Source organism: Cavia porcellus, unplaced genomic scaffold, assembly GCF_034190915.1.
Source record: "Cavia porcellus strain 051 isolate PalLab524CR breed Dunkin Hartley unplaced genomic scaffold, mCavPor4.1 scaffold_14, whole genome shotgun sequence".
Classification (NCBI taxonomy): Eukaryota; Metazoa; Chordata; class Mammalia; order Rodentia; family Caviidae; genus Cavia; species Cavia porcellus.
This window is the reverse complement of record NW_026947497.1, coordinates 77,019,712-77,038,093: the sequence shown is the minus strand read 5'-3', so window position 1 is coordinate 77,038,093 and position 18,382 is coordinate 77,019,712. Positions and strand designations below refer to the sequence as shown.

General features: G+C 46.7%; 1 protein-coding gene across 5 annotated transcripts in view; it reads left to right on the top strand.

Moving 5' to 3' along the window:
* The window catches only part of Rubcn (rubicon autophagy regulator), a 51,590-nt gene that overhangs the window by 21,855 nt on the left and 11,353 nt on the right, over window positions 1-18,382 (top strand). For 3 of the 5 annotated variants that reach the window (XM_005006905.4, XM_023560305.2, XM_003476972.5), the window contains exons 2-11: window positions 1,474-1,627; window positions 5,304-5,387; window positions 7,049-7,208; window positions 7,721-7,827; window positions 8,643-8,799; window positions 9,634-10,167; window positions 11,443-11,487; window positions 13,994-14,109; window positions 15,716-15,923; window positions 16,689-16,790. In XM_005006905.4, coding sequence (XP_005006962.2) covers window positions 1,589-1,627; window positions 5,304-5,387; window positions 7,049-7,208; window positions 7,721-7,827; window positions 8,643-8,799; window positions 9,634-10,167; window positions 11,443-11,487; window positions 13,994-14,109; window positions 15,716-15,923; window positions 16,689-16,790 — 1,552 coding nt within the window. In that variant the 5' untranslated portion in view covers window positions 1,474-1,588. The remainder of the gene's footprint in view (window positions 1-1,473; window positions 1,628-5,303; window positions 5,388-7,048; window positions 7,209-7,720; window positions 7,828-8,642; window positions 8,800-9,633; window positions 10,168-11,442; window positions 11,488-13,993; window positions 14,110-15,715; window positions 15,924-16,688; window positions 16,791-18,382) is intronic. The other 2 variants (XM_023560304.2, XM_005006904.4) reach the window with 2 other exon arrangements.

The window sequence follows — 18,382 nt, the reverse complement described above, 5'->3', positions numbered from 1 at the left end:
TTGCTTATTTATTTACTTATTTATTTTGAGACAGCACCTATGTAGTTCAAGTTGTCCTACCAAGGTTATGAGTTCAACTCCCCAGGTTCAACTCCCCAGTACCAAAAAAAAATCTAATTCAGAATCCCCCCATATTTACGTGATATAAAATTACTATGGTAATGGTTCCTGACGAGATCCTTGCTATTTCCTATGAGGATCGTTAAAAAGAAGAAAGAATAGTAGCCGAATAAGAAATAAAAGGAACATGAAAGTGTGTGAGGTAACAGTGGAGGTCTATGAGATGCTGCATTTGCTCAGGTTTTTCCCTTCCTGTTTGATTCAGTTCTCCAGCCGGTTCATTCCATTGCAGCCAGCTTTTGTTTTTCTTGGGCTGGAAATTTACGTTGAGAAAATGGTGGAAAATTATTTAAGAGGAACATTGAAATAAGGTGGCAGTTTAGGACAGTGGTGGCAAACCTTTGGCACATGCACCACAGCAGGCACACAGAGCCCACTCTGTTGGCACTGGAGCCAAGTCGCTCCAGCATCGTCCAGCAGCCGAGCATCTGGTGGCAGGGCTCATCGGGCCACGTGCATGCGCAGAAAGGAGCAGGTGATGTGAAGAGCCAAGATTCCTCTAAGCTTTCTCATGGCCAGTCAGTGTTCAGTTTAATTGCAGTGTTGGCACCTTGCAATAAATAAGTGGGTTTTGGGTTGCAGCCTGGAACTTGCTGTCTAAAAGGTTTGCCATCACTGGTCTAGGAGATGAGTTGTTGGCTGATTGCTCTGGAGTATTCCCCGAAAAGGGGTAGTCCAAACTTAAAACCTTTTGTCTCAATTTTGGCTTTAAGAATCATGGATTTAAAAAAGTCATGGATAATCTGTATTCTTATCCATAATTGTGTATGAGTGTGTATATAAGCACTTTCTGGTGGGGATTTAGCTCAGTGGCATAAGTGCCTGCCTTGCAAGTGTGCAATCATGAGTTCAATTCCTGGTACCACAAAAAAAAAAAAAGCACTTTCTGTCCTTCCCTATCTTGTACTTGCTTTTGGAAACAGCAAATAAAAAATGGTAAAAGATTTCTGGTTCTAAGCCAGTTGTTGTGTCACATGCGTGTAATCCCATCATGTAGGAGGCTGAGGCAAGAGAATTGCTCTGAGATATAGGCCAGCCTGAACTCCATAGTGACATCCTGCCTCAAAAACAAAAGATTTCTAGTTCTGATGGGTCACACTGCTAAAAACAGAGTTGTAGGTTACCTATGTGAGAAATGAATAGGGCAGGAGATGAAATCACTTGCCAAGCACAATGTACTGTGAGTTTCTGTTTTTAATTTTAGTGTTCTCTACAGTTTTAATCCGTTCATAGCTGAGTCTTTGGCATGGATAAAATTTTAATAGGGGGCAATTTTAGCATGTGGCTCAGGAGGCTTCTTGACTTAATCAAGGTCAGGTACCATAAAGTTAACCAACTATGCTGTACTTGCAGGCGGGAACACTGGCAGCTGCTGGGCAATTTGAAGACCACTGTGGAGGGGTTGGTGTCCGTCAACAGCCCCAATGTCTGGTCCAAGTATGGTGGCCTGGAGCGGCTTTGCAGGGACATGCAGCGCATTCTCTACCACGGGCTCATCCATGACCAGGTATGTAGAACTCTTCTCTGCTCTTTGGTGGAATCCCTTGTTGGGAGGAAATAGTCATATCCAGACCGCTCTCCCCATCTGTGAGGAGCTCTTAGGGGGCAGCACTGAGACTTTACACAAATGTTGTTTTTTTGAGGTGGGTCTCATTGTACAGTTCAGGCTGACCTTGAACTCAAGTGATCCTCCTGCCTAGGCCCACGTACTGGGATTACAGGCACGTGACACTATGTGTGGTTCATCTTTTTATTTTAATCGAGAACATTTCATTTAGTGCCTGATATACCTTAGATGTCAGTCGATGACTAAATGCTGGGTAGAACAAAGAGTCAGCAGCTAGAAGTTTGTTTCCTGACCTAACAAATGACTACCACTTTAATGACTTTGAATAGCACAAATACATGGTAGTTCTTGAATGTCAGAATTCCAAAATGAGTTTCTCTAGGCCGAAAACAAGCTGTCTGCAAGGCTGCACCTCTGAAGGCGCTCAAACATTCTCTCTCTTTCTGGCCTTTCAGCTTCTGGAGTTGGCTTGTTGTTTTCTGTAGCTGTCAGCTCCTTCAGCCATCTTCCAAACCAGGAGCATTACATCGTTAACCCTCTCTCTGCTTCCAGGTCACCTTCCCTCCTGGGTCATTCCCTCTAGGAGGACCCAAGATGCTTAATTTAGTCATATTTGCAGAATCCCTTTGGCCATACACTGAACATGAAAGGTTACAGTCAAAAGTTCTAGACATTAAGATGTGGATATCTAGGAGAACCAGTTTTTTAGTCAAACAGTCAAAAAAATTTTTTTTCCTAAATATATTTGGTTTAAAAATCTTACCCCTCAAAAAAAAAGGTGTGTGTGTGTGGGTACAATAAATGGAGAAAAAGAACCAAGGCAGAAACTTTTCAGTGTGTCAATGTCTGACTTTCTTTTTGTTGTTGTTTTTTGGTCTTTTTGAAACAAGGTTTCACTCACCATGCAGTTTAGGCTGACCTTGAACTCATTTCTTAGGCTAAGCTCGCCTCAAATTTGCAGCAATCCTCCTAACTCAGCCTCCCAAGTGCTGGAATTACGGTGTGGACCAACTGTTTAAAGGTCCTATAATGGATATAAATTCTAAATTTTTAGAATTGTTTCTGACTTCTAAACATTATTTTTGCCTCTACCTAATTTTATATCTTTACAGTAACTACTGTTATTGAAAAGACTTCAGTACTACTTAGTGTTCATGAATATATCAATGTTTTCATCAGCATATATAATTACTATGTTAAACATGAAATTATAGTAAGTACAAGTACTAGAAATAGGTTTCAGGACAAAAATAACTGATTATTGGTAAGCCACAACTTTACTGGGGGCAGTGAAAGTACATGGTTATTCTAGGGAACAGTGTATACCAAATTTGAGTGCTTTTTTCCTAGTCAGAAGAATTGGAAAGCATCCATTCTTGGCCAATGTATGGCATTGTTCTTAATGTGTATGTACTATTCATGGATGTGTGTATCCTAATTTATTTAATCCATTCCCTTAGGACAAACGTTCAAATTTTTTACATATTTTTTAATCTTTTATAAAAATGCTAAGCTAGGCATGGTGGTGCACACCTGTAATCCCAGCACTAGGAAGGCTGAGGCAGGAGGATTGCTGAAAAGCTAACATTTCTGCTGTTTTTTCAATATTATATAGGCATTTTTTGTTAGTAATGGGCCTTTTCAAACCCAGGGTCTTATGTATGCTATATGTATGCTAGGAAAGTATTCTGACACTAACTATATCCCCAGCCCTATAGAGAAATTTAAAATGTGTATTTTTATCTGTCCCTCTGGAAAGGATTCTGTTTTTATCTCTTGTTCTGATGTGTGATCTCTAATGTTAGTATTTAATTTGTGTATGTTGCACCATCCTTGCTTTCCTGGAATAAATCCCACTTGAGCAGGGTGTGTAATCTTTTGGATGTACAGTTGGGTTCAGTGTGCTAGTATTTTGTTGAGAATTTTTGCATCTCTATTACTCAGGGATATTATCAGTAGTTTTTTCTTTTTTTTAATGTGTCCGTATCTGTTTTTTACACCCGGGTAATATTGACCTCTTAAAATGAGTTTAGAAGCATTTTTTCCCCTTCAATTTTTGGAGTCATTTGAGATGAATTGGTGTTATTTCTTTCTTTCTTTCTTTCTTTCTTTTTTTTTTTTTTTTTTTTTTGTCTTTTTTCCTTTTTATCGGTACCAGGGATTGAACTCACGACTGCCTCCTTGCAAGGCAGGCGCTTATGCCACTGAGCTAAATCCCCAGCCCAAATTGGTGTTATTTCTTTAAAGTTTTGGTAAAATTCAGCAGTGAAGCTATCTGGCCCTAGACTTTTCTTTGTTGGACACTTTTTATTCATTTATTGACTCAATATTGTTACTCATTGTTGTTTCTTTATTTTCACAGTTCAGTTTTCTAGGTTATGCATGTCCATAAATTTATCTGTTTTTGGTTTTCCAATTTGTTAGAATATAATTATTCATCACAGTCTCTATCATTACATATGTATTTTTTTGAGACAGGGGCCTTGCTGTAGTTCACGCTGGCCTTGAACTCACTGTGTAGCCCAGGCTAACTCCTGCCTCAGCCTCTAGTGCTGGGATTACAGGCATGCACCACTATACCCAGGTTCCTACCTTAATTTTGGGTGATGTTTGTATCATCTACTGAGTTCTGGTTTATTTTGAGGACTCTTTCTGGGATGTTTGTTTTATTCCTTTGATTGGTTGGTTTGTTGATACATGTGTTCTGCATTTTTAAGAATATTTAATTTCAGTTTTAACTCCTGCTTGATAATCTCAGGAAGGATTCTCAGAAAAACAATGGGTTTTCATGCCTTGCACATTTTATTTTCATGTTTCAGCCTCTTCCAGGGTAAGGCTATCATGGATCCAAGCATTTCCCTGACCCTAAATGGAGCCCTTTCTCTTTGCAGCATGGGTATCTTGAGAAAACCAAGTGTGTCTTACGCGGAAGACATTTGTCTCTGGTTTTTTATTAGTAAAAAGGGCAGAGCCGTCCCTGCCTCAACACAGGCTCTCAGCAGCAAACAACACACACATGTTTACCTTTTAAAAAATAAGGGTCCAAGATGTTGTCAAATATTTTGTGTGGAACTGGGGATGGAACCCAAGGCCTCTGCCACTGAGCTACACCCCTCATGCTCTGGTTACTTATTAGTAACTTTTCACCAATGTTAAGAATTACCTTTTGGGAAATTGAATGATGGAGAGAAAGGAGTAGAAAACAGATCATTCACTGTATACCTTCTGTAACACTTGTGTATACCAGAAAATGATTAACAACCAGGCACCATGACACAGGCATGTGATTGCAGCTACTTGGGAGGCTGAGGCAGGAAGAATGCAAATCCCCAGTCCACCCAGGCATTTAAGAAGACTCCGTCTCAAAATAAATATTTATAAAAGCATGAGGGGTGTAGCTCAGTGGCAGAGTACTTGGAAGGCCTTGGGTTCCATCCCCAGTTCCACACAAATATTTGACAACATCTTGGACCCTTATTTTTTAAAAGGTGAACATGTGTGTTGTTTGCTGCTGAGAGCCTGTGTTGAGGCAGGCACGGCTCTGCCCTTTTCCTGCCTTTGGATGTCCGCAGTCAGCTGGATCCGGCCCCGCGGCTCATAGGGCTTTCTCTTGCAGCTGTGTTGCCAGCAGGCCGATTACTGGCAATTTGTGAAGGACATACGCTGGCTCAGCCCGCACTCCGCCCTCCACGTGGAGAAGGTGAGGAGGGGTGGGGCTTTGGGAGAGAGGCCAGTTCTGTTGGAAGCCCCTCCCACCTGGGAGGGGTGCACCGTTTCAGGGGGGAAGCAAGGAAGGTAGCGAGGAAGGAAGGAAGGGCTCCCCGAGGGCTGACCTAGAGGGAAGGGTTATTAGCTTAACCATTATTGAGAATCCTGTAGAGCCATTGTTTCTGGTCCTTTCTCTTCTCTGGAGAACTGGGGACAGATCTGCGTGTCAGGCACCAGGATGGGGCTCTTGGAAATCCAGGACCTCATGGAAAGATCCTCTACAGCAGTAGGGAACTGGACCTTATGTGCTGGGAGCTGGTCAGAAAGAGGCACCAATGAGAAAGGAGCGTGAAGGTTTCGGAGGTGGAATCAGACAAGCCACTGTGGCCCTGACAACTTTGGCTGCCACAGAAGCTCCCCACCGTCCGGTTCCTCACTCAAGATGAGACCTCTGGTTTCTACCAGGACACTGAGCCCAGGAAGTTAGGTGACTTGGCCGAAGCTACACAGCTGGTTCTAGAACAATTACTACCAGTTTTATGTTGAGAGAGAGAGAGAGAAGAAGTGAACTCCAGTTATCTATCAGCACTCTTCAATTCTTTTTTCTTTTCTTTTCTTTTTTTTTTTTTTGAGGCAGTGTCTCACTATGTAGTTCAGGCTGACTTGAACTCATTATGTAGACTAGGCTGACCCCAAACTTACAGTGATTCTCTTGCCTCAGCCTCCCAAGTGCTGGGATTACAGGGGGCACCAGCACCCTCTTCATTCTATTGCTATATGGCTGGTCTTGTTTCACATATACCCCACTGCTAGATTCATCGCCAAGGTGACTTGTTTTGCCAGCAGTTGGGAGGCTGAGGCAGTAGGATCACTGGGAGCTCAAGACCAGTAGTGCAGACCCTGCCTCAAAAAATAAAACAAAAAAACAATAACCTTTTTCTAAATGATCAAGGTCCCAAAGCCCAACAATGCAGCCCATTGTTTTCCATGTCCTTATCACTTATTTTCTTCCCAGTAGGCCTCCCTCCAGCTTCCTGTCCTGTAATACCCTGCTGCAGTGGTTTCCTCTTTGAATCTGCCTGAAATCACCCTTCATACGTTTCATTGAGCTGTTCTGACCTCTGAGACCTTGTTCTTAGGATGCTCAAGGAGGGAGAGGTTCCCACAGAGGACGCTGTGCTTGGTGGCTTGGGTGGAGTCTTTGGTACATTTTTCCTAGATGCTTCCGCCCAGGTTTTTGTCGAATTCACTCCCGGAGGCTCCTGAAGTGGAGGACTCTGAGAAGAGCCAAGAGGCCAAGTTCGCCCTTCCTCTGAGCGTCCCAAAACAAGCACCTGTTTGGAGTTAGAGCATGAAAAACCAGATGTGGCAGTTTGTCTTTCCTGGAGTTTCATGTCAGGAGTCTCTTCTTTCATTCTCCAACTTCAGGATCCCTCACCTGCCTTTTTGAGACAGAGTCTTGCTGTGTAGGCCAGACTGGCGTCTAACCCAGCATCCTTCTGCCTCAGCCTTCTGAGGGCTGGGATTCCACATGTGCACCACCACACCCAGCAAGACAATACTCTGCCTGCTTCGGCTCGCTTCCCTGTCCTGTGGGCTCATAGGTCACTGGGTTTCTGTCTACATATTCTGACTGCAACTCTTTTCATCTAGTTCATCAACTTGCATGAGAACAACCAGAGCGAGGCAGCCAGTGTGAGTGAGCGAGCCGTGGCAGAGCTGTGGCTACAGCACAGCTTGCAGTGCCACTGCCTCTCAGCCCAGCTGCGGCCCCTGCTGGGGGACCGGCAGTACATCCGGAAATTCTACACAGGTGGGTCTCTATCCCCAGGCTGCATCTGCTTCCTGCCTCCGCTCCACAGCACTGCCCTCTGTGGGCGCCTCCAGCCCCAGCCTCAGGTTTATAACTGGACACCACGGAGATGCCCCTGGGAATTGCATTCTCAGTCCTCCCCTTCTTCCCCGCCTCCTTTCTGGACAGACACTCAGACTCCTGCTGTGGGCTCCCCTGCACTCAGGTGCACAGAGCAGCCTGGACCCTGACCATGGTCTCTTCTGTGCTGGTCACAGCAGCCCAGCCCCAGAGCAGGAAGTGGGCAGTGGGCCGTAGTCACCAGGGCCAGCATGCAATGTGGCTCTCTCCCCTTGGCCTCTGTGCTCCACTGTGTGCACTCAGCGTCTCTGTGTTTGTCCCCATTCTCCTCCTCCCACGGTAGCTGGCAGGGCTGCGCTTCTTTCTACCACCTTTGTCCTTGCTGTGGGCTCTTCTGTCCCAGGTCATATGGGAGGTCGGAGCCCTCACCACAGCCGCCTCTCTGTCCCCAGACGCTGCCTTCCTGCTCAGTGACGCGCACGTGAGGGCCATGCTGCAGTGTCTGGAAGCCGTGGAGCAGAACAACCCCCGCCTGCTGGCTCAGATCGATGTGTCCATGGTGAGGGCAGGAGGTAGCCTGTGTGCGCAGTGACTCTCAGCAGCCAGGGACTTATTCTGCAAGGCGGGTGCGCACTGAGACACTTTAAAAAATGCTTGATGAGAAGAGGAGGCAGCATTGTGTACTCACTGAATGCAAAGTCCAAGCCTGGGTCTGTTTGCTGGGGTCAGGGCTGGGGGTGTTTAAACTCTTGGAACCCTTGGGCTCAGTTAGCACCTCCCTTTACATGTGAGGATTGATGGGGAGCTGGCAGGAGGGGGATGCTCTGGCCATGTGTGGTGGTGCATGCTAGAGCAGAGGCAGAGTCCTTACTCCTTTTGGGGTGGAATGTACTCATCTCTCCTGGTGGTTTAATTTGCCATCAGTTGCCATCCACTGGATACTCCGCGTGCCAGGTATGGTTCTCTGTATAGAACGCACATCTTCCCAGTTCAGTCTCACAGCTCTGGGAGGTGGGCATTTGTTTCTTTTTAAAAAGGAAGCCACTGAGGCAGAGTAGGTGAGTTACTTGTCTAAGGTTGGGACCAGATAGCTTCTGGCTGACCAGGGATGGGTCAGAATGCTGTTATGTCTCACCTCTGACTCTGCAGTTTAAGTGTTTAGGTGTTTCTGGTGCTGTTACCACTCTACCCTCAGAAGGAGCCTACTGCAGAACCAGTACCTAATTTTCCTAATTGTAGCCCAGCAGAGGCTGGTGTGCTGTGGTCAGGTTTGGCTGTTGTCCATGCTGCTGTAAGGGCCGGCTTGGTCAGCAGTCCTACAGGGCTGACTCCCTTCCCAGATCTCCGTCCTCAAATCCTATGTGTTTTATTTAGTTTGCCAGAAAGCACGAGAGCCCACTGCTGGTAACGAAAAGCCAGAGCCTGACCGCTCTGCCCGGTTCCACACATGCCCCACTGACCGGCTGTGCTCAGCATTCCTACGTCGGGGCCTCCTCCGGCCTGCACCAGTCCATGCCCAGCTATAGCTCAGGTACGGGGACACAGAGGTGGCCGCTACATGGTCTCCAGGCCTGGAAAGGAAGGGACTGTGGGTCAGAGCTCAGCTCAGAGGCTGGTGCTCACGCTGTCACACTTCAGGTCACAACAGACCCCTTCAAAAGGTGTAGAGAAGCCTGGCTAGGTAAGTCAGGAGAACGTTAAAGTAGCAGGAAAATGTTTTTAGATTGACTTGGGTTGCTAGTCCATATTGCAAAGAAGGCATTGAAATAATAGCTGACCTTTATTGAACACCTTCAACATGCTGGATTCTGTGGTAATCAATGGGTAGGTACTGTCAAGCTGGGCATGGTGGTGCATGCCCATAACCCCACAAGTTTGAGGCCAGCATGTGCTAGTGAGTTTGACTACAAGGTCAGCCTGAACTAAATAGTGAGACCCTGTCTCAGAAAAAAAAAAAAACCCTAGATATATAGGTATAGATATCTATATGTACCTCATTTGATCCTGAAAACAGTCCTGTGAGATGTTATGGTTATTACTGCTTTTTGTACAGATGAGGAATGCATGCCAGCATATTAAAACCACTGTCTCAAGAGCCCATGCTCTTGACTTAGTTAGCTCTTTTTTTTTTTTTTGGTAGTAGGGATCGAACTCATGACCTCCTGATTGCCAAGCAGGCACTGTGGTGCTAAGCTAAATCCCTAGCAACTTAGCTCTTTCTAAGTAACTTTAAGTGATTTAGCTTTTCTGAGGTGACACCCTGTGTCCTGGGGGGTTGGTCCTTGATAGTGGAGAAGCTTTCATATAAACCACTGGCCTCCCACTTATCTTTCTTGCCCCTTCCCCTTCCTTCTTCCTACCCTAGAAAGAAGAACCACTTCTTTTACACTCTTTGGCCCTTCCCAGAGGCCCCAGGAACGCCAAGGACACTTGACCCCAGCAGAGGAGCAAACTGCCCAGGCCCCCCAGCTCTCAGACTCAGCACCAGCCTCGGAGTCTCCATCAACTCCACAAGAGATGAGCTCTGGGCCTCCAACTAGCCTGCTGGAGGCGTCCTGGGTCGGCAGCCAGAGTGATTCCCCAAGTGACGGCAGCGAGGGGCCTGAATACCTGGCCATCGGCAGCCTGGACCCCCGTGGCCGGCCTGACAGCTGTCAGAGCCCCAGCAGCAATGCTGGGAGCAGCAGCTCAAACCTGTTCTCCTCCAGCAGCTCCCAGAAGCCAGGTTCCGCTGCATCCTCTTTAGGGGACCAAGAGGGCGGCAGGCAGAGTCAGCTGTCCAGCGTCCTCCGCAGGTCCAGCTTCTCAGAGGGGCAGACGCTCCCTGTCACAGGTGGGACAAAGAAGAGCCACATCCGCTCCCACTCGGACACCAACATTGCCACCAGAGGAGCCCCAGGTCAGTAAGGGCCCCAGCATTGATGAGGAGAGGGTTTGTCCCCAAAGTGTTACAGATGACCAGGGTAGAATTCGGGTGTCTGATGAGGGACATTCTGCTTGATAGCGAGAGAGAGAGGCTCGCGGTGGACCACTCACACTCGGGGATCACTGCACATGTCTGTGTTTGTCTCTTTACATGGTGCTGAGTGCTAAGTGCTTCCCCAAAGTCCTTCATTTCATTAGCCTCAGAGGACAGCGGGACTCGTCACAGCCCAAGGTTTCAACCTGTCTCTCTGGGGCTGAAGGGAAGTGTTAAAGAGCTTTGTAAAGAATCCTGTTAAATTCCTCCCCTGCCTGTGATTCTTGGAGGTTTGATCAGGATGTAGTACCAGTACCAGTGCTATTAGGGCTCCCTGATTAAAATGGGGATACAATGAATGTGGGGCAATGGGACCCAGTAAACAAGCAGGTGGGGTTGACAGCTGCATCACTAATAGGCTGAGGCAGACAAGGAAGGAGGCCCTAGGATGGCAGGGAGCAACCTGGAGTAGTAGTGGGGGGTCTCTCTGCTTTGGGTCCCTGCTATCATCGTTTCTGGGTTGTTGGTATCTAGCAGGCTTTGGTTGGGTTTCATTCGTAGCAGCCTCCGTAACAGAGAGTACAGAACCATTCTGGATCGAGACCATCTCAGAAATGAAATATTAAATGAAATATTAATTTGAAATGAAATATTAAAATACAATATAAAAAATTTAATAAGACAAAAACAAAGAATTTCTTCTAGGAACAGAGCTGCAGCTGTCTCTCCTGTTCTAGAAAGATGAGAACTGCGGACTTCACTTGAAATCTTAGCATGATAAATTTGTAGTGCTGTTTCTCCTCAAGATTCTGATCTGACCTGGGGGAACTCGAGGAGAAAATGCCCCACCAAAGCCTGTCTTCCCGTGAGCTTTCTCAGGTGTGAGGATGCTCGGGCCAGATCTTCCCAGTACATGACCACGGGCCCGGTTCTGCTGCACTCCTGGTCGATGGCTTCCCCACCCCTGTCACTGAGTCCACATGGATGCCACATAACGCAGTGACTTGCATGGGAAGCAGAGCCCTGAGAAGCTGTCAGAAGAGTCTGAGGGCGTAGGGTCCTGCGTAGCTTTCTGTGTTGAGTCCTTTCTCCTCGCACCATGGGGTTTCCTCCATAGTTTGTCCCTCTCTGCGTGGTAAGAAGACATTTTTCCCTTTGTCTCCCTCTAACCTTTCTGCTCGGTCTGGATTTTCCTCTGCACCCGTCTGCCTGCAGGAGGCCCCAGGAATATCACCATTATAGTCGAAGATCCCATTGCAGGTTTGGGAGCCAGCCCTCCACCCCTTTTCCTCCGTGACCACCTTGCTCAGTTCCAAGCCTCCCTTTGTAGTCTGGTGTCAAATCAAGCCTGCCACTCTAGTCGTGCTGTGGTGCAGAGTCTGTCTGTAAAATAACACCAGTATTTCACATGAGCGTCTGCCCCTAGCTTCCAGGGGCCTCCTTTAGTACTTCCAGGATCCTCTGGGAGGCAGAGCAGGGCTTAAGAATTCACTTCTGCCAAAGGTTACAGGCCTGCTGTTTGTCTAAGGACATGTGATGGCTCGGTGGCAGAATATGTTGTATAACAGAACACTTGCTACAGATGACTTACTGTTCCTTGACTTAACACCAGAATGTGTTTTGTGCCCTCTCCATGGTCTTGGATACATCTGCATGGTTTTTGCCTGTCCAAGAGTCCCTGGTTGCTTGCTTTCACCTCTCTCCATTCCTGTGTGAACCCTTCCCACCCCACCCTGGCCATTGCACACTTCCCCAGTGACTCCTGTCTGTTGGCTTTTGTTTCCGCGGTGATGTGTGTGTTCTGGGTACTGAGATCCATGGCGATGGTAACCCTGCAGGTCTGCGAGGCAGTGGCGAGGGAGGCCCAGAAACCAGGGTCTTCTGGTAATGGGGAACTCCTGGATGTGTTGGCTTGAAAAAGAGAAAGCAAAAGAGAAACTAAGTCTGCAGAAACATCCTTTGTCAGAGCATGTTTGTTCTTAAGGAGATGGAAAAGATAAAAAGGCAGATTGTGCCTGACACCAGGAAATGGTAAGGATCAGCTGAATAAGCAGCAGCAGAGGCAGCGAGCTCAGCTGGCAGAGGCTGAATGGCCCTGTGTTGTAAGAATTAGGGTCATGATGTTGGAGTTTGTGTTGTGAGCCAGGTTTGACTGGGGATCCCAGGTGTGCCTTTTGAGACATGGTATCTTACCAAGGTGTCGCAGTGGCGGCTGGTTTGTGTCAATTCGGTAGTGAGGAGCAGACCCCCCTGCCAGGGCCTGCAGAAGCCTTGGGGGGACCGGGAGGACATGAATCATCCCTTACTACATAGGAGCTTTTCTTGCAAGAGCAGCAGCTGGCAGGACGTGGCTGGATGTGACTCTTCTGCCTGTTTTCCAGAACACCCTGTAATTTCTCCAGCACCCCCTCATTTTTCACGTGCTCTTCCTTGGCACTGGAAATTGTGTTTTGTTTCTCATGGGCTACAGGCCCTGCTTGCTGTCGTTCCTCCATCCCCGGCTCTCACCTGTCCTCCCCTGGGACCTCCTGCCTTGACAGCTTTACCGAGGACCCACTCCCTTCCCTCGAAGTGACAAGCATTTTGGGTCGCAGGCCACCATCCTCCTGGCTTCTGCAGCATTGCCTCAAGGCTGCTTCTGAGGATGTTGCTAGGTTTTATTTTGATTCCTTAATGAACCTAAACCTTTTGATTTTTTGTTTTATTTTTGCCTGTTTTCTGATATTGTCAGGGCATCAGAAAATCACAGTGTGTGTGTCCTTGTCTTACCTTGAAGACCGTTCTCAAAATTAGTTTATCAGGCTGGGGCCTGTGGCGCACACCTGTGATCAGGAGGCAAGTGTTCAAAACCTTGTCAGAAAAAACCCAACAAGTAAATCAATAAACCAAGTAAATTTCTCAGGGGTTAGAAACTGGTGGATACCCTTAGAAGCTTCGGCTGAGTTTTGGGGCTCATCCCTGCTCCACACAGTGCACAGTGTGCTGACTCAGTCTCCCTGTCCTTGCGTGCAAACCCTATGTGAGAAATCACAGTCCCCCACTGTTTCTGGTGGCCGCCTCTGACTTAGGTCCCACCCTCTCTGAGGTTGTGGATGTCATCGCAGTACATGTGTGTGTGTGCTGATCTAGACAGAGTAAGCAAGAGGGGGTCTTGAAAAGAGGCATTTGAGTATTACAATTTAACCACAGAAAACAGGTTCCATGTGGACATCATATACAGGAGGAGGCCATTTGTGTCTTTTCCTAACCGGTTTGTATTATTTTTTATTTTTTTGAGACAAGGTCTCACCATGTAGTTCAGGCTGACCCTGAACTCCTATCTAGCCCAGGTTGGCTTCACACTCATGGAAATGTTCCTGCCTCAGCCTCCTGCATGCTGGGATTACAGGCATGTGCCACCACACCCTGCTGGTTCTATGTTTTTGAATTTTTTCTTTTTTTAATTCATTTTTTTCATTCTTTCATTCTTTCTTTTTTTATTTATTTATTTTTTTTTTTGTGGAGCATAAGGGAGAATGCAGTTTATACAGTTACCCAGTGCAAGGATTATCTCTGGGCTGTCATTTATTCAGTAAGCAACAAGCCTGTTGCTATGGCACTAAGAGTTGTGGCAGGCAGGTTGGAAGTAGATGCTTCCTCATTGCCTGGAGAGATGGACGGAGAGCGTCTCAGTGGCCCCATCTTCAGGCTTCTGGAGGAAGCATGGCTGCTGCAGACCCGCATCCGGGAACAGAACTCTTCACATCCCCACTCTGTCATCCCGCAGAGGGCGACCAGTACCTGGGCTCGGGAGAGGGCATGTTCCGGAGACCATCGGAAGGACAGTCCCTCATCAGCTACCTCTCGGAGCAGGACTTTGGCAGCTGTGCAGATCTGGAGAAGGTAAGAAAGCTCGTTTGCTGAGACCTGGCCTGCAGGTCCGTGGTGCCGTGTTCAGTGAGGTTTCAGGGACACAGCAGTGCCAGGAGTGGCCTGCAGTGAAGATGACCTCAGGAGTCCTGTCTTTGGGAAACTTCAGGGAGCATGTGCTCTTCACTGGGTCCAAATTATTAGCCATTTAACTGGGCATGGTGGCAGATGCCTATAATCTAGCTACTCAGTAGGCTGAGGCAGGAGAATCACAAGTTTGGCCTATTTAATGAAGTGCTACCTTAAGGTAAAATTTTGTTTAAAAAGGGAAAGAGGATATAGTTCAGTGTTAAGAATGCATCCCTGGGGGCTGGGGATTTAGCTCAGTGGCATAAGCGCCTGCCTTGAAAGCAGACAGTTGTGAGTTCGATCCCTGGTACCGATAAAAACGAAAAAGCCAAAAAAAAAAAGAATGCATCTCTGACACAATGAGACCCTGGATTCCATCTCTAATACAACACAAAACAATGCCATGAAAGTTGGGTATAATGGCGTATACCCAGCAAACCAGAGGCTGAGGCAAGAGGATCTCCATGAGTTCAAGGCCAGCCTGGGCAACATAAGTGAGTTCAAGGCCAGCTTGCAATAGACAATGAGACTGTCTCCCAAAAAAACAAAAAACAAAACCCATAAAAATATTAGTGAGTTTTATCCTCAAAGCTACCCTAGTCAGAAGAACACTAAACTTGAGCTACATAATGATCTTCCTTTGATTCTGGAACCTTACTAACTCAAAAGTAACCTATATATTTTATTCTAAGACTCATGCATGTAATAATACCTGTGCAGCAGTTTATGGCTTACAAAACCCTCATTTGCCTTTGTGCACAGGTTTGTGACTTTGGAAAAGAGCCTGACTGAAACTCCTGGGCAGTGTTCCTTTTTTTGTTTACTAGACAAAGATCTTTATTTTATTTTATTTTTTTTTATTAATCTTTGTTTCAGACTTTATTCCCAAGCTTCTCTTAAGCTTATTAGCTGCAAAGATGAAATTATGTATAAGTAAAAACCGAGAGGAGGAGCCAGACATGGTGGCAGAAGACTGTAATCCCAGCACTCAAGAGGCCGAGGCAGGACAATCCCCATAAGTATGAGGCCGCCTAGGGTACATGGGAGTTCCAGGCCAGTCAGAACTACATAGTAAGACACTGTCTCAAAAAAAGATAAAGAAAACAAAACAAAACCAAGAAATACTGCAAAGAGCTACAGTATCCAAGGGTCTTGGATTTTAAACATTAGCGATCTAGATGTTATAAGTCCATAAACAAAATAGTTTTCAGAAACAGTTATAAGACCCAAAAGGCAGCAGCTCCCAGTTATTTCAAGCTTTATCATCATTTTCTTCTTCTTCTCCTCCTCCTCCTCCTCCTCCTCCTCTTCTTCCTCCTCCTTGTCCTCCTCTTCTTTCTCCTTCTTTTCCTCCTCCTCCTCCATCCTCCTGTTCTTCTTTTCTTTCTTTCTTTTTCTTTTTTCTCCGAGACAAAGTCTTACTCTGTGGTTCAGGCTGCCTTTGAACTCACTGTATAGCCCCGGCTGGCCATCCAACTCCAAGCGACTTCTTTGGTGCCCCCCTCCCCAGGAGAACGCCCACTTCAGCATCTCCGAGTCCTTGATCGCCGCCATCGAGCTAATGAAGTGCAACATGATGAACCAGCGTCTGGAGGAGGAAGTGGAAGAGGAGGACAGCGATCGAGAGATCCAGGAGTTGAAGCAGAAAATCCGCCTCCGACGCCAGCAGATCCGCACCAAGAACCTACACTCCGAGTACCAGGAGATGGAGCCTGGGAGTGAGTAGGGCTGGGGCTCCTTTGTGCTGCTCCTCACAGTTCTGCTATCTTAAGACAGGGTTTTGTTATTTAGTGCAGGCTGGCTTGGAGCTTAGTATGTAGCCCAGGCTGGCCTCAAACTCACTCTGATCTTCCTGCCTCAGCATCCTGAGTGCTGTGATCACAAGTGTGCTATCACGCCTTGCTTCTGGTCTTCCTTTAGAATGTTATACTCAAGCCAAGAGTTTCTTTGCTCTCAGGAAGATATTGCTATGCTGTTCTTTTTTAAGCCAGAGTAAGAATTGTCACCCTAGAGTTCATCCATTTCTTACATTAGAAATAGCTTCCTTCTGGAATAGGCTTCTGATATGAAAAGAGCCATGACTACTTCTGGCTTTGATGCCTAAGTAATAGGATCTTGTATTACAAGAAACTTTCTAAGGAATCTGGTTTTGGTGGTGCATGCCTGTAATTCTAGCACTTGGGAGACTGAGGCAGGAGAATCATTAAGAGTTCAAGGCTGGTCTGGCCTACATAGTAAGTTCCAGACCTGCCTGAATTGCATTGCAAGACCCTGTTACAAAGCAGGAAAAAACACAACAAAGCCTTTCTTGGGATAACTGGTATGGGAAGGAGCAGGAGACCCTTTTGTCCTATTTATTGTTACTATTTTTTTTTTTAATCGGTACTAGGGATTGAACTCATGACCACGCGCCTGCAAGGCAGGCACTTATCCTGCTGAGCTAAATCCCCAGCCCCTATTGTTACTATTTTTTAATACAACAGGCTTTCGGGTCACCTCCAGCAGCTCCCAGTTTAGCTCTCGGGACTCAGCACAATTCTCTGATTCTGGCTCTGCTGATGAGGCTGACGAATTTGAAATCCAAGGTAAGAAACGACCTTTTGTTACAAAGGAGCTTTTATTTCTTGTTTCCTTCTGTTTGGAATCACAGGCCAACAGACCCCAGCGTAGGCAATCTGCATTGTGGTCCATTAGGAAATGTTGGTTACTGTAAAGGACAACTCTTGCTAAAGCCAAAACTCCTTTAAAACTTAAGTTCAAAGCCAGCCTGGGCTATGTAACAAGACCTGATCTCAAAACCCAAAACAAATAAGGACTAAGGTAAATAAAATCTAAGCAGAAGAGAACACGGAAGCGAAGTGCTCGGCTGGAGAGGGCTCACTGTGCTCCTCCCTCTTTCTCTTGGATTTTCACTCGGATTCCTCCTGCCTCGTCAAGCCTACCTGCACCAACGTGAAATCAGAAGGAGCTTTATAAAGGACAAGAAGCATCATCTAGGCGAAAGCCAAAAAGGAAACTGGTTCACAGAGTAGGACTCCCAGGTCTGTCACAGCAGTGTGAACTTGCTCTGTGGAATCCCTGGCCTCGGGGGAAGGATCAGCCTGGAGAGAGGAGGGTCCCCTCCCCGGAGGCAGGGTTCTCATTCGGGTTACCATTCTGCTCCTACAAGTTATTGATTTCTTTAGTTTTTCATCATTAGACATATAACCAGCAGAGCTCTTCCCCAGGGGTGATTTCCTAACCCAGCCAGACTGTAGCTGCAGTGCTCCTGTGTGACACTGTAATACGGTGAGGAAGGGCTCTCCGAAGCCATGTTACAGAGCCACACACCCGCAAGTCCTCTAGGCAAATGGTTGCTCAGCAGCACAGTGCCTGCCTGGCAAGCGCAAGGTCATGAGTTCAATTCCTGGTACCAAAAAGAAAACAAATATGACCTCCAAGTGAAGTAGCCAGCTTGCTTTCCCATTTAGAAACTCAGATTTTCCAGGTTGTTCCTGATTACTATCATAGTATGGTGGTCACTTAAAAGTCTGTTTTCTTCCTATGTGGCTTTCTAGGAACAGTTCTTGAATTCTCTAATACCACGTAGGTGAACACCAATCAGTTCTGACACTGACTGCCTTGAATGCACGCAGTTCCATGACTGCTGGGCTCAGTTTCCCTACCTTACTCCTGCGTCAGATGCCAGCTGCCAGTACCGTCCCTGCACCACTCTGCTGCTGACTGCCAATTTATGCATTCCCAGGAGCCCTCCTAATTTAGGAAAGGGCTGCATTTAAGATTATAGTTTAAACTGGGCATGGTGGTGCATGACTGTAAACTTAGCACTCAGGAGGCTGAGACAGGAGGGTCACAGCAAATCTGAGGCTACCCTGGGCTACATAGTGACTTCAGGGCCAGCCTGAATCACATAGTGAGATGTCTCAAAAAACAAACAAACAAACCCCACAAACAAACTATGTAAATATATTTATATTTACATAGTTTATTATAAAGCATGCAAATAAACAGCTACACAAAGGAGAACATAGAACAAGGTCCTGCAGAGACCCTAGCCTAGGGACCTCTGTGTCTTCTTGGAGTCCAGGAGTGCTACCTCCTAGTCTGTCTGTGTGGTTGTCTACCAGGGTGTTCCCCAGACTTGGGCACTCCATTTTCCTCATTGCTGTGCAGGGCC